At 44.4% G+C, this 15,535-nt stretch overlaps 1 protein-coding gene across 7 annotated transcripts in view; it reads left to right on the top strand.

Moving 5' to 3' along the window:
• The window catches only part of CCDC85A (coiled-coil domain containing 85A), a 181,700-nt gene that overhangs the window by 131,073 nt on the left and 35,092 nt on the right, over positions 1-15,535 (top strand). For 2 of the 7 annotated variants that reach the window (XR_005595404.1, XR_005595405.1), the window contains exon 4: positions 11,983-12,201. The exons of 4 other annotated variants lie outside the window; for them this stretch is intronic. Coding sequence is in view for 1 of the 3 variants with exons in the window: in XM_039528173.1 (XP_039384107.1) it covers positions 11,983-12,084 (102 nt within the window). In the remaining 2 variants the exon portion in view is untranslated. Of the gene's footprint in view, positions 1-11,982; positions 12,602-15,535 lie in introns of those variants that run through there. One more of the 7 variants, XM_039528173.1, reaches the window with a different exon arrangement.

Here is a 15,535-nt window from a genome sequence, read left to right as displayed (position 1 = left end):
AAACTTTTGGCTGAGTTTTCTCAAACTTTGAGGACAAAAAGCAATTAAGCTCTAGGGAGCTGGGGTTAGTAATGAGGGGGTATTCAGTTCCACATTCATCCTTCCCATGGACCCAGCAGGATTCGGTATGTGGGAGCCCACACCCACCCTAACCAGTCCAAATGCTTGGAAGGAGCACTGTAAATGTACACACTTCCACCCAGAAAGTGTCCAAGTATGTCTTCATGACCACAGATCAGATGGTACTCCTGATATGTCTGTAAGGGCAGTGGGTCAAGTCTGGTGCTCAAGATCACTCCAAATGGCCATCAGCTGGTCATTGAGGAAATCCTGAAATTTTAAACATACTAGATCCCACTGCAATGCCTTCCCAGCCTCAGTGATATTTAATACCATCTTTGTCATTAACTTCTGGGTTATAGAACTAAGGGTGGAAATGACATGTAAATGTACACACTTCCAGCCTATACTTGGGTTAGCTGAACTTCAGAAATAAGGCTAGTGGCCCTTTCTAGTCGGCCCAATTTCTTATTATGTTCTTGGCCTTTAAAAATATTCCAAATGGCTGTTACACTGTTAGCCCCAGCCCACAGGGATCTGCCCAATTTCCTCTTTTTCCAGAGGAAATAACCCAGGCTCTTTGTTGTGCTAATCTAATGGCAGCCCCTTGTGAGCAATCTGGGTATGTAAAAGTGATCTGAAAACTGGATAAAGGCAATGTCATTTAAAATCCAATTAGGGAGGGCAATACATACTGAAAGATTTATCCAAAACACAGGGCGCAGCCTGTAGAATAAACCCCAAAATCCAATTAATACCACATTCCCAAACATGGGTCCCACAAGTTTCTTCCTGCCAGTGTATAATTCCTCGGGTTTCTTCACCAGGGTCAGTTCTCAATGTCCTTCCTGGTCAGGAATTCCTGGACTTTGGCAATGTCAGTGAAATGAGTGTTTCTTCTCCTTTCCCGAAACAGTTGTAGTTCAGCATTTTACAAGGGAGGGATTACGAGTACATCACCCTGTAATGGTTTTGCTTCTTCTAGAAAAGTTCAAAGGCACAGTAAATTTGTCCGTGGACAAGGGAGAGGTTTAACCAGCACGTCACCTTGTCCTTTTTCCCTGCTGTCCAGAAGCACAATAGAACTAGAAAAACGAATAGGCTAATCATCAGTATGAAAATTCTCCTGAGGTGGGGGGGGTCTTTTTGCAGTAAGAATCATGGGTCCAGGCAGTCAGTCTTTGGCACATCACAGCGGTGTTGGTAGTCAGCAGGACTTAATAAGGGCCGTTCCAGCATGGAGCCAAAGCAGTCTTTCGCTGGTGGTCTTTTACATTGATCCGGTCTTCTGGTTCCAAGGAGTAGCGGGGCTGCTAGGGTCTTCGGATAGTGCTTCTTTACCTGTGAGAAAAGAAACCTAACACATTGCATTAGTGTCTTTGCAGATTTTACAGCTGCTTGGGTATATTCAAGCCCCCCCCCCCTTTTGGCTTCTTTTAACCTACAAAGGAAACTTTTACTTTTTACTCATACACCTTTTGTTAACAATGAACACGTACACGTTGCCATTATACAGTACATTAGTCTTATTATTTAATGTATGCCACATATACCCTTTCACTAAATTAACCTTATTATAGAGCTTTGGAACAACAAGCCAGGATAAGCACACCCACTTTGAGTTTCTTCAATACAAACTCTAGTCCAATAGCTTCCCACCATCCCCAGCCCGCTGGCTAGAAGTCTGAGGTAGCCAGAAGGATCCCTTGCACAATATGGGGAGTGGGTTAACTCTTCATGTCCTTGCTTCCAAAGACTGTTAATATGCAAATTTTAATAACTTCAATTAAACAATCAATTTAAAAACTTTCAATTAAAAGATTTGGCCAATGAAGTTTCTCTTTCTCTTAAGGAAATGTACTAGACTTTAGTATATCACATTTTTCCTGATGTATCCAAACACTTTGTATTCTAAGTTGAACAAAACAAGTATCTGCATTTCAATCCAACCCTTTCACTTGATTTTAAACCAGACCATCCCATGAAAATATTAAACACAACAATTCTGGCCACAAGACAAACACCACAAGACAGAACATAGAACACAAAACTTAATTCTTTACTCCATTAGTAAATGCATGGTATATTGAATGCTGTTCAGCTGGCATTAATTTTCTTTGATTATCTGAAAGACAAAAACAGAGGTCTGCCCCTTCTGGGCAGTCAATTATTACTTAAAATACACAAATACCTTTATTGATTTCAGACAACAGAGGGGAATTACCCCATATTTTCTTGTATGTGTTTTTACAAAGTTCAACTGCTGTTCCCTTTAGCAACTACAGAGTTAACTTTGCACTTTGCCTTAAATCACTTACTTGTTCCAACCTGTTTTTCAATCTCTCTGTCTGTTGCCTGCCCGCCTGGGCCCGATCCTGCTTTTCTTGCTGAACCGTTGCTCCCATGGGTACCAACTTATTCCACAACCAGTTTAGCTAGGAGGCTGGGCTTCACAACTAGCCCCCACCCTTCTGGTCTTTTCCCTAAAACATTTCTACTCACAAGACTACCCGGGTCCTCCCTTTTCTCCAACCACTTTATTGCCCAGTCTGGCTACAACTGGGGGTAGATCCACCTGCCATCCTTCCCGGTCAACCAGGGTCGATAGAGGAATGCTAAACCCCTCTCCAGTTCTCAGACTTAGTGCGGCTGAGAGTGGGCACACCTTTAATCATACAATCCTCAACATATAACACCAACAATACCAAACAAAGCAAACATAAAATAACAAGGGTAAAACAGATAGATGGTGTAAATTCTGCAGGGCTCCCCCATTCTCTATTGCTCACCAAACTGTGACAAATTTCTGTTACCAATCAATTCCTCATGTCAGGTGATCAAACTGACACTGCAGGACGGTGGGGGGGGGTGGATAGAGAAAGCACACCATATAACCAAATTTTAAAGCTTCATTAAAAATAATAAAACAACAATGGAGAGTGTTGGGAACACTCCCACATCACTCAGGAAGAACATGAATTCCTCAAGCCTTAAGCCACTTTAATACTCACACATGTCCAGACTGTTCATGTCTGTAAATAACATTCAGAGAAGGGGAATAGGTGGATGGAAGATTATCCTGTATACAGCTTTGCCCAGAATTTCCAACATGCTTCCGCTCTTGGGAGGGCTGTTCTTTTACACCCTGGACTTTCCTGCGGCATCTCGTTCAGAGATTCCAGTTCAGGTCAGCTGCTTGTCTGGCTTCGGGGTTGCAAAAACTGTTGGATCTCACTGAACCGTTAAGCTTTGCAAATGCAATCTCAGTTCTGTAACTTGTATTGCCTTTGGTTTGCCTCTGTCTCTATTTTTCCACAACCAGCTGGGGCTGAAAGCAGTTTTTTTTTATACTTAACATAGTCTGTGCTGATTCTTGACCTTGTACGCAGAGCAGCTTTCTCTTTATCTCTGGGGTTAGCCGAGTTTCAAATTAACCCGTTCCTAGACAAATTGCTTACACTGTGTCAGAGGCTCTTCTTTGGTGATTAAAAGCTCCTCTGAGATGTATGATCTTATTTAGATTGAAGGTACCTTCTAATGGGCATTGTTTAAATATAAAAATTCCAATTCTCTAAATACCTGCAGGTTTTAGGACCATAATGTACGTACATGTAACATGCTGGGGTACCCTTAGGGGGGTGAGGTGAAATGTTTAGACTGTCCCTTACCCATTTTCCACTTACACACACAGAGAGGGTGCCCTGTCCGCGCTAGCGGCTCATAAACTAAGGATCTCTCCCTACAGGGCACTCACACAGGAGAGACTAACGGGGATGACCACGACTCTCCTACACCTCCCTTCAGCAAAGAGCGTCGGCTAGTCTCTGGGAGATGGCGCCGCTTACTCTGATTGCATCCAGTGAGATGATCAGACTGTCAGTAGCCCACACAGAAAAGAGAGGGGAGGGAAAGATGGGTTCACACACTCCTAGACCCAGGAAGCTTCCTTGCCGGACGATGCCAGGCTGAGTCAGCCCACCGTGGGTCGGATCGCCTAAAGATCCACTAGTTACCGGGCTTGCGTTAGAATACTCCTGATCATTAGCAATCGCTTCACAGGGTAGTCTGGGCGTCTTCCGGTAACGGACACTCACACTGGTATACACACACACACACACACACACACCAAGGCCATTATTTCCTATTACCACGATGCATCTTATCTTGCTGCACAGTCAATAAGTTCAGATGGCATGAGCCCAACAGAGACAGACATTCCCACGGACAGTCCTCCTCCCAGTGCAGCTCTGGGGCATATGAGGGATTTTTACAAGAGCTCTCTATACAAACAGCTTCAGAAGCTACCCATTCGCTGACAAAACAGAAGTAATTGAAGGATCGTGTTGTAATTAAGTGATCCTTCCGGTGGCCACCTTTCCTGGCTCTGTAGCTGATACTGAGGCCAGTCTACTGTACAGAACCTTTTCAGTTTACTTTTAGTCAATGGATCTGATTCAAACACTCTCCAATTCATCAGAATGCATTCTAAGGGTGTACACCGTACCCTGCCTGTACTCTGTTCCTGCCCCATACCTATGGGAAGACACTGGGCGTCCCCAGATCTTAACAGGCAAACAAAAGGTTAACAGCACTGGACTGTTCCTACCTTATCCGCAGGACCGGTTCCTCACCGTCGCCCGCAGCTGCTTCTCCACTATCTGAGTGCGTTGCACCGTTGTGTCCTCCAAGGTCAGCCTGACGCGTCTCTGCCGAGGCCCCCCGGTAAAGGCACCGGTGCGCGCTGGGCGTCGGCTGTGACCATCGTCTGCCGCCAGTGGAGGAGTCCGGGCAAGGCACAATTTTGCCTCGAGCCCACCCAGGGACGCCAAAACTGTTGCCGGCACAGAGGCCCGAGGCGACAGCAACAGTGGTTCATTGCCCGGAGTGCCTCGCTCCAATAGACACACCAGGGTGGAGAAGCAAAAACCAGGTTTATTTGAGCCCAAATAAGGTGCAAGGGAGACATAGCAATCTCAAATCCTGCACACAGATACAAACAGCTCTCTCTCTTTATACATGATTTTAGCTAAGCATCTCTATTACCCCCCACTACCTACCCCTCCCTCTACTCACCCCCCTCCTCCCCCTCGCGTTCCCATACAGCAAGCACATTATAAAGACTTGGCAGCAAACATATTATCTCGTTAGTAACTCTTCTTGACCGGTCATTCTGTTTCACTCCCTTCAGCCAGGTGCAAGCAGGCTGTATAATTGCCTCCTGGTACTGATAACTAGTTGCCACACATTCCATTCTTTCCATCTGGCCTGTGGGGTTAATTAAAGTCTAAACATGGAAGCGGTTCGGGCAAGCAGAGGCCTGATACAGGGAGCCTTCATTGGCACTGTTGTTTTCCACCCCTCTGTCAACACTGGGCCATGCCTGGTGACACCAACACAGTGATTATTTTCTCCTATATATTCAGGGCAAGTTTAGAATTCCTGTTTAAGCCTTACCAGAAACTCGCCATGAAGAATAATATCTCTGCACCATCTTATGTGAAGTTTTATTTCATGTTTTTGTTTGTCTTGTCTATCTTTAATTTAATATCTTCGGTGCAAGAAATTTGTCTTAGTCCAGGTCTACACTTAAAACTTTTGTCACTGTGATAATGTTGGGGTATAATTTTTTAAAACCTTTTTATACTGGCAAAGCCCTAGTGTTATACCAGCAAAAAAGGTGGTAGCTTATTTTGTTTGAGAAAACCAAGATAAGCTATGTTGGCAAAAGCACCAACTTTGCTGGTGTAAACTGCATCTACACTAGGAGAGTTTGCCTTTTCTAGTGTAGCTTAGGCCTTAGTGTATAGACTAGTTTCAGTCCTTATGTAACAGAGGCACAACTCTTGTGTGAAATAGTCGCTATTGTTATGTCAGATTGTGGGAGATGGATTGAAAGTTCTAATGGCCACCTTTCACATGACAGTACACGGCTCTGTGAATGCTGAACAGAATGGAGTTGCTTGTTTCAGATAGAAGCTGACTCTGGTTTGTCTTCTATCGCTTGGCTGTAAAGTTAAGAATAAAATTATTTATATAAGAAAAGCTTTTTTCATTAATGTGACGATCAACACAGCTCCCATTAAAATGATTAGTATTTGCCACTTGTATTACGGAATTCTCAGCCAGGTTCTGGCCCCATTGTTCTAGACACTGTGTGAGCATATAGTAAAGTCTAGAGAGAGTTGCAGTTGCTTAATCCTAAAATCAGTTCCCCAAGATTTTCTGCTGATATTTACTTGACTAAAATTTTGATTCATTTCAGCAGTGTTCGTGTCTCTGTTCCAGACAAGTTTCCAGTAAATTAGGATTGCATTTTCTTGGACTAAAACAGAAGAATCTGGGTGGTTAGAGCACATGCACAAGGCAATAGAATAGAAAGGATAAAAAAAGAGTGGTTGAACAGAAGTCCCCTTCTGATTTAATTAATGGGTAGGTGAAAAAGGTGGGGTGGTTAAGAGCATAGAGTGGGGATCTGTTTGGGAAATCTCTGAATGTTTGGATGGAGAGGCTGCTACAAAAATTAGGCCCTTATTTGCAGGCTTTTTTGTCCCCATGCATAAAAGCAGAGAGTGTGATCTGACCTCACATCTTTATTGCATGCAGTAAATAACATGTGTAATATTGTAACCACAGTCCTTAACCAAAGAGTTGCAATAAATGAGCTGGCTGTATTACAATGCAATATGTTATAAGATGCACCATACAAAAACAACCTATGCATCACCCTTCTCATGTGCCTTTTCTGCTGTTAGTCTCTACCTATTGTGGCAAATTGCCAGCACTATTATGATGGGACTCGCGCTTTCTCTTCTTTGGGGGGGGGGTTCAGGGCGCCATTTCTTGCCCCTAAATTGGAATATTAATTGCCCCACTAGTGTCCTAGAGGAGGGGAGTGGAGAGGGAGGGACCTGGGCCCGCCCTCTACTCCAAGTCCCAGCTCAGGGGCCCTGAGGATAGTGGTGAACCACTTGAACTGACGGTTCCTTCCCCGGGCTACTTCCCTCTCCTGCCCTTCAGCTTGTGGGGGGCTTCCTGCCCTCCCTCTGCACAAGCCAGGTGCCCCTTACCTAGGGTCTTGGACTTCTTAGCCCACCGCAGCACTTCTCCAAACTGTCCTCTGCTTCAAAACCAGTTCTTTCTGCTCCAACTCCTCCAAACTGTTCTCTGCTCCGACACCAATCCTTTCTGCTCCTACTCCCACACTGTCTGACTGAAGCATGGGTTTTTATCGTGTGACTGACTGCAGGTGCAGGTACTCTAATTGGCGTCAGGTGCTCTAGTTAATCTATAGCAAACTTTCTTCCCCTTACAGGGAATAAGGCTCCCTTCTAACCCTCTCCTGCTGCCCTCTGGCCATGCTATATCACATATCCTTCCCCCCCCCCGCTCAACACCATGGGGTTGGGCTACTTGGGACGAGAGGCAGTGTTGTCGTGATAGGCCATCAGCGTTGCCATGTTGGCTTCCAGCCCTATGCTGTACTCGGAAATGGAAGGGCTGCAGGGATAGGAACCACCTAGTCACGCTTGCGTTCTTCTCCTTGTTTCTGTGCATCCACTGGAGCGGGGCGTCGTCTGTCACAAGGGTAAACCACCGCCCCAGCAGATAGTAGCGGAGAGTCTCCATAGCCCATTTTACCGCCAGACATTCCTTTTCAATGACAGCGTACTTTTGTTCCCTGGGGAGGAGTTTCTGGCTGAGGTACAAGATTGGGTGTTCCTCCTCCCCTACCATCTGTGAAAGGACGGCTCCTAGCCCTACCTCCGAGGCATCTGTTTGTAGGATGAATTCCTTCTTGAAGTCTGGGGCTATAAGTACTGGATGGCAGCATAGGGCTGTCCTTAAATCTGCAAATGCTTCTTCTGTCTTATCAGTCCACTTTACTATCTTGGGGCCCTGAGCTTTTATCAGATCCGTCAATGGCCCTGCTCTTGTGGCGAAATGAGGGATGAATCTTCCTTAGAAATGCTCTGACTTGCTTTTTGCGGACTGGTCGAGGCCCACCTTGTATTGCCTCCACTTTGTTCCATTGGGGTTTCACCAAACCTCTCCCTACTGTCGGAGAAAAACTCAGTTCTCGCTTTTTCGTTTGGGTGCAGCAAAATCAAATACTTTATTATTTCTCCAGTAATTACAATGGAGGGAGAGAGTGCCATAGGACACAGGGTCGCCCCAGTCCTGGACAGGTCTCTCAACTGGTAAACAATTACAGCAAGCCTTTATACTTTTTTGTTACAGACAATAACTAGCAATAATACAGACAATAGAGAGCAACAACTACATTTTGTTTATACATAAGCCATTCTGCTATCTTGTTTGTCTCACTCCTAAGAAAAGCAAGCCTGCATATTTGGTTATCAGTTACAAGGTCGTAATAACTTTGTACACAGTTCTTTCCCTATGTCTCACACTATCCTTGCTTCTAGAAGTCTCACGTCATTAGGGTTACAGCTTGGCTAACTCTTGCTAACTGACATGCATTAAGATCCCCTTCAAATCCTTATCAATTCTTTCCCTGCTTCCACACTACTACATACCTGAGGTATCTGGCCTCAGCTAATCCTATCACGCACTTGAGAGGGTTAGCAGTGAGGCCGGCCTTCCGCAGGGCGTCTAGCACTGCTTCTACTTTTCCTAGGTGCGTTTGCCAGTCAGGGCTATGGATGACTATGTCGTCTAGATAGGCGGCGGCATACTTGGCATGGGGTCGCAGTAACTTATCCATAAGTCGTTGGAACGTTGCAGGGCTGCTCTTTCAAAAGCCAGGATATATGCCTCCACGTCATCCTCCCGTTTCATTTTCTGTAGGCAATGGCTGGCCCGTATGGTCCGGGTCCCTTCACAGTTGCAGTTCAGTTCCATAAGGGCCTTCATCTGGTTCACCAGGTCTTTCAGCAGGGCCCGGTTCTGGGCAGCCTGACTCATCAACAGATGATTAGTCTCCTGCTGCATCCGAGTCACCTCCTGTTGGGCGGTTGCTTGGGCCCGGGTAGCCTCCTGCTGGGCCACGGTGGCTTGTATTAGGGCCTTGACCACGTCGTCCATCTTAAGGATGGGAGGGTTTTGGCTAACCCTGGTTTAAGTCCCCAGCGCGCAAATCCCACCTCTGACACCACATGTGGCAAATTGCCAGCACTATTATGATGGGTCTCGTGCTTTCTCTTCTTTGGGTGGGGGTTCAGGGCCCCATTTCTTGCCCTTAAATTGGAATATTAATTGCCCCACTAGTGTCCTAGAGGAGGGGAGTGGAGAGGGAGGGACCTGGGCCCGCCCTCTACTCCAGGTCCCAGCCCAGGGGCCCTGAGGATAGTGGTGAACCACTTGAACTGATGGTTCCTTCCCCTGGGCTACTTCCCTCTCCTGCCCTTCAGCTTGTGGGGGGCTTCCTGCCCTCCCTCTGCACAAGCCAGGTGCCCCTTACCTAGAGTCTAGGACTTCTTAGCCCACCGCAGCACTTCTCCAAACTGTTCTCTGCTTCAACACCAATTCTTTCTGCTCCAACTCCTCCAAACTGTTCTCTGCTCCAACACCAATCCTTTCTGCTCCTACTCCCACACTGTCTGATTGAAGCATGGGTTTTTATCACGTGACTGACTGCAGGTGCTCTAATTGGCTTCAGGTACTCTAATTGGTGTCAGGTGCTCTAGTTATTCTATAGCAAACTTTCTTCCCCTTACAGGGAATAAGGCTCCCTTCTAACCCTCTCCTGATGCCCTCTGGCCATGCTGTATCACACTAATGATCCGCTCTTGTGCATAGAATTTTAGGCTATCTCTGATAGTACATTCTGAAGTTAGCAGAGACATAATGCTTGCTTGTACTGAGACATTTTGCAGTAGTCAAGAAGCTTTTTAAAGACAAAACTGGATTCATACTTCATTTACATCAATATTACATTGATGTAAATCCATTAGGTGACATTCTGATCTCAGTTATGTTGGTGAACGTCTAGAACAGTGGTTCTCAAGAAGGGGTACATTTACCCCTGGGGATATGCGGAGATCTTCCAGGGGATACATCAACTCATCTAGATATTTGCCTAGATTTACAACAGGCTACATGAAAAGCACCAGTGAAGTCAGTACAAACTAAAATTTAATACAGACAACGACTTGTTTATACTGCCTTATATACTATACACTGAAATGCAAGTACAATATTTATATTCCAATTGATTTATTTTATAATTATATGACAAAAATGAGAAAGTAAGCAATTTTTCAATAATAGCGTGCTGTGACACTTTTGTATGTTTACGTCTGTTTTTCTAAGCCCGTAGTTTTTTCAGTGAGGTCAAATTTGGGGTACTCAAGACTAATCAGATTCCTGAAAGGGATACAGTAGTCTGGAAAGATTGAGAGCTACTGATCTAGAATAACTCCACTGATTAGGCAATCATTATTCCAGATTTGCCCTCATGTGTAACTGTGAACAAAATCTGTCCCATTGACTCCTTATCTACACTGATGTGCAATCAGAATCAGGCCTCCAAAAGTCAGGTAAAAGAAAAAGAAGCTTGTGAATTGAATAGGTTGATTATATTTCTAGGGGTGATGATAAAACATGTTGAAACAACACAAGTGTACATGTGTTGTGTAGTCAATTAATGTATTTGGTAAGAATATTCCTGGCGAGCCACTCTCTTCTTATATTAGTTCCATTTTAAGTTGTATGGTGGAGAGAAGGAAGGATTAGAATGGAAAAAAAGTCTCTGTTTATGTAACTTGGCTACAAGTCCCACCTTGTAATGAAATAGGAAGCCAGAGGCAAATATTGCCAGGACAACCAAGTCTGGACAAACAAAAAGAATGTTGTTGTTGCCAGAATTTTATATGAGTGTACAAGAGCTAGAGGAATTGAATTCTCAACTTCCATGGCAACGCAGCATAAGTCTGACAAGGCAGAGCTTATGCACAGGTTAGCCAGTGAGTCCGTGAAAGAATCTATGAGGTTATCTAGCACTCTGTTTCTTTCTGTGCATTCTGTCCTTTCTTTTCAGTTTCTTGATTCTTGGGTCTTTTATTTATTTATATCATAGTGCTGAAGGCCCCCTGTTGAGGCATGGGATCCATTGTGCGAGGTGCTATTCAGACACATAGGAGACAATTTCTGCCCCAAAGAGTTTATGATCTAAATAGACAAGACACAGACGGTAATAGACAAACAACAAATAAGCAACTGTCTAAAGTACAGACCATGTAACTATTTATCCCTTCCCCATCCACACTCTGCCCAGGTGCCACAGCCACCATGCATTGTTGCTGCTCCTCTAACACTTCTTTCTTCTTCAGACACTTCAGAGCTACAATTCATTTGCAAATTTAGCACCATTAATTTGGAATTGAATAGGGACTGGAAATGGCTGGCTCACTACAAAAGCAATTTTCCCTCTCTTGGTATTGACACCTCCTCATCAATTATTGGGAGTGGACCACATCCACCCTAACTGAATTGGCCTTATTAACACTGGTTCTTCCTTCTCTTCATGTGTCAGTATATTTATGCCTGCATCTGTAATTTTCACTCCATGCCTCTGAAGAAATGGGCTTGTTACCCACAAAAGCTTATGCCCAAATAAATCTGTTAGTCTTTAAGGTGCCACCAGACTCCTCGTTGTTTTTGTAGCCTCAAGTCTTTTCTTCTGTTGCTGTAATAGCCAGCAAAAGAGATTTTAAAGAATTTCCCGAAAAAAATTTTTTTTTAAACTCAGTCACAGCACTCAGTAGAAGGGTCACAAAATGACATCTTCCTGCAGTCATTGTAGGCTTTTTACAGGGGATCACTAATTAACCAGCATTATTTGTCTTGTGGTCCCATGACAAATTCACAGTGACCTCCCAACTGTCAGTCCTTTAAAGATGTTTCAGATTGCAAATGGGATTATTCAGCTTCTTACACTTGCCTCTCCTCTGCTACAACCAGGCCAGATCAGAACAAGTTATCCAAAGAAACAGAGACAGAACTTCTCAGGAGGCTTTGGTTTCTCGGTGGCATAAAACTGACCAGGAACCGACCAAACTGTGATGAAAAGGAGCTGCAAGCAAACAGGCATGGAATGGTACTAGCAGGAAAAGTGAGCAAATGGAAGTCATTATTACCACAGATTCAGAAGATACTACTAGTGCTAGCAACTTCAGACAGGTGAAGCTGGAATGAAAATATGAGCTTACTCCAAAAGAGATGCTGATTTGACAGCAATATCTAATAAATGATCTAGAGAAGACCTAGGAAATTCCATACCATTAAGGGTGATTTCTGCTTTAGGGAAACACTGAAAACACACAGTAGGGATAAAATGGGAGAAGACCTCCACCAGTACAATTTCAGCATGGATTGCTGATAAACATGCCTAACCAAAACTATTTACCTTCTTAAAGGAAATAACAAATATGATTTTAAGGGTCTGTAGGAAGTCATAGATGTATTCTGTTTAGCTCTTAAGAAGGTTTGTGGTACAGTAACACTTAAAAGACCTGTCTATAAGGTCTATAAATATAGTACTATCTGGAGTGAGTTGTATTTCCATTGTGTTGAGTAGATATGAAAGATAAAGACAGATAAGAATTGATTAACTCTCACACTACTTTATTGTAACTTCAGTGCGGTCACTGGAGACTTCTCCATTGTGCTACCTGTAATTAGAGCTCCCAAATTTCTTCTTGTACACCTCTAGAGATTTAATAAGGTATTGCAAGATTTTCATATAGTAAAAATGCTCATGTTAGACAAAACATGCACTAAATTAACTTTTAGCTGTTGTCTAATATGTTGATCTCGCAATTGGTTTAATTGTATATGTTATAATTTCGTGTCAGATTGCCTGGTGAAAGCACATGCTTTTTTAAAATTATATCTGATGACAATTCAGAGGGAATTGTTTTTTCCAATAAAGTTTAAAGAACTGTCCAGAATGTGAAGTTTGAATAATCTCTGCTTCATTAATATGCTGTTTGAAAGTGGTTGGTAGTTAAAGTAAAAAATAAAGTAGCAAATAGATGTGATCTAATGTTCTGAGCATAGGACTAGGAGCTAGGAATTCCAACCTTCTAATCCTGGGTCAGATGCTATCTTTCCCTTGTGGCCTTGTGCTGACTGACTTCACTTCTCTGACTCAGTTTCTCAACTGACAATATTGATAGAGCGTTGTATTCTAGCAGGGCTAAGCATGGATCCCAGCCAGGCCTTTCATGTTCGTTGTTTGCTCTGACTTTTCTCTTTATCCATTCAACTGTGCATAATAGGGTCTTGACGTGTGTTTTTTTGCCAAAGATTTACTTCCCTTCTGACATTACAGGATATAGGAGGCATATAGGATTGCTAATAAGAGACTGCTTCATTTACTGGGTCAGGGTTACAAAAAGTTATGCCCCTGTCACATGTCAAGTGTCAGTATCCACTACCTTTGAGATTATTTATTTTGTAAACTGAAATTTAAAAAAAATGGCACATGCACTCCTTAGTTCTGCTGTTCAATGTCCTGTTTAGCTGTAGATCAGTGCATTTTTCTTCAGGCTCTGTTCTGTGGGTTGTGAAAGGCTAGTCTAGTTATATCGTTATTTAGTGATGAGATCTGCTCTAAGTAAGGATTCAGAAACAGCAAGTGAATGCATTTGGAAATAACCATCTGAAAAGGTTTTTGACATCAGATGGGAATTCAGAGAGATTATAGTTCTAAGATGCTGCCTTCATTGAATAAATTTAAAAAAAAACCTTAAAAATGGAGGTTTTCTGAGATCTACAAAAGCAAGAAACGTAGTAAACAAAAATGACATAATGTACATTTTAATCAACAGGTTTATTTTCAACAAACTCCTTGCTGGTTTATCTTAATGGCCTTTTCCTCACAGCATGGCCATGTAAGTCCAGTTTATCCTGCTAACCCAGTTACTTCCTTCCCCACCTCCCCATTCTCTTGAGTATTTCAAACAAGTCAACAAATATACCCTCTATCTTGTAAGAACTAGAGGTAACAGGGGAGGGTGGGTGGGACACTACACCCCATATTCTTCATAGAGATATGATTATGGCATAACTATGGTGTATTCTATGCAAGATAGGCCATGTGAAATATCACTGGAAAGGTTATGGTTTACTGAATATGATTATCCTATTTGTATGCAGATATCATTTTGTATCTGGAGTTAGGAATATTGACAAATGTGTTTACACCTGGGAAACGCCCACTAGGCAAAAGATGCTCAGTTTAGATGGCTGGCTGGGAAGGGCCCATTCAGGTTGATGAGCCATTCAGAGAAAACAATAGGTTTTAGAAGAAGCTCATCTCCCAACAGGGAATCTTCCTGAGGATGCTAAAAACAGCCTCCTGAACAATGGCTGCTGTGGCACTACAGGGACATGTAACCAGGTCACCTGGTGCTGGACTCCATCTTGGAATACCAATGTTTTTCCACTGACTGGCATGGGAACCAAGCTTTGAGACAAAGTGTTCCTGCCATATGCACAGGGCTGGCTCCAGACCCCCGTGCGCCAAGCTTGGGGTGGCATTTCGGCGGCAGCCGGCTCCGGCGGACCTTCTGCAGTCATGCCTGCGGGAGGTCCTCCGGAGCCGTGGCTTTGGGGGACCTCCCGCAGGCATGACTGCGGAGGGTTCGCCGGTCCCGCGGCTCGGGTGGACCTCCCGCAGCTCTACCGGAGCCGCAGGAGCAGCAGAACCTCCGCAGGCACGTCTGCCAGAGGTCCCCCGGAGCCGCGGGACCGGCACCGCCAGAGCGCCCCCGCCACGCGCCGCCCTGCTTGGGGCGGCGGGATTCTTAGAGCCGCCCCTGCATATGCAAAAGCTATTTAAGGCAGGGGAGTGACATCATCGTAATTCTTCACTGACTCCTGCCCCAAAGAGACTCTAGGAAACACCTGAGGAACGCAGACTGAACTGGGGGTGGCGGGGGAGTGTTGGACCCAGGCTAAAGGGATTTTTAGCCTGTGAAAGGGACACCTGGGGTTTTTAAGCTGTAAGCAAGTGCAGCTGGCCCCTTAAGAATCTCTGCAGCCTGCTTAAACTTATTTTTGTTTTGTCTAAAACCAGTGGGTTGGAGTCATAACTTGGGGCAGAAAGCTGTTGCATATCATTTTCCACACTGAGGGAGGGGGCAAATTTCATGAGCTTACGCTGTACAGATCTCTGTGCAGCGCAAAATTGTATAATTTTGGGTTTACACTCCAGAGGGGGGTCTGCACTTAAGCAGCTGGGTATTTTCTTAGCTGTAGCCTCCCCAGGCAGAGCTGATCACAACATCTGCAGCTGGGTGTGTCCCTACCTGTATGTGTGTTGGAGCTCGGGAGAGTGCTTGGCAGACTGGTCACAGCAGTGCAGTGTAAAGGGAGCCCAAGCGGGTGGATCGGGGGGCTCAGTGGTACCCCATTTCCAGATGGCACCCCAGGGGGAACCCGTCACAGTAGGGAAGTGAATGGGTTTCAAAATCAGGCAGTGATTGAACTGGAGTGGGAGTTACCCAGC

Source organism: Mauremys reevesii, linkage group 3 (genome assembly GCF_016161935.1).
Source record: "Mauremys reevesii isolate NIE-2019 linkage group 3, ASM1616193v1, whole genome shotgun sequence".
Lineage (NCBI taxonomy): Eukaryota > Metazoa > Chordata > Testudines > Geoemydidae > Mauremys > Mauremys reevesii.
Note: the sequence above shows the minus strand (reverse complement) of the source record. Positions and strands in the feature narration are given on the sequence as shown.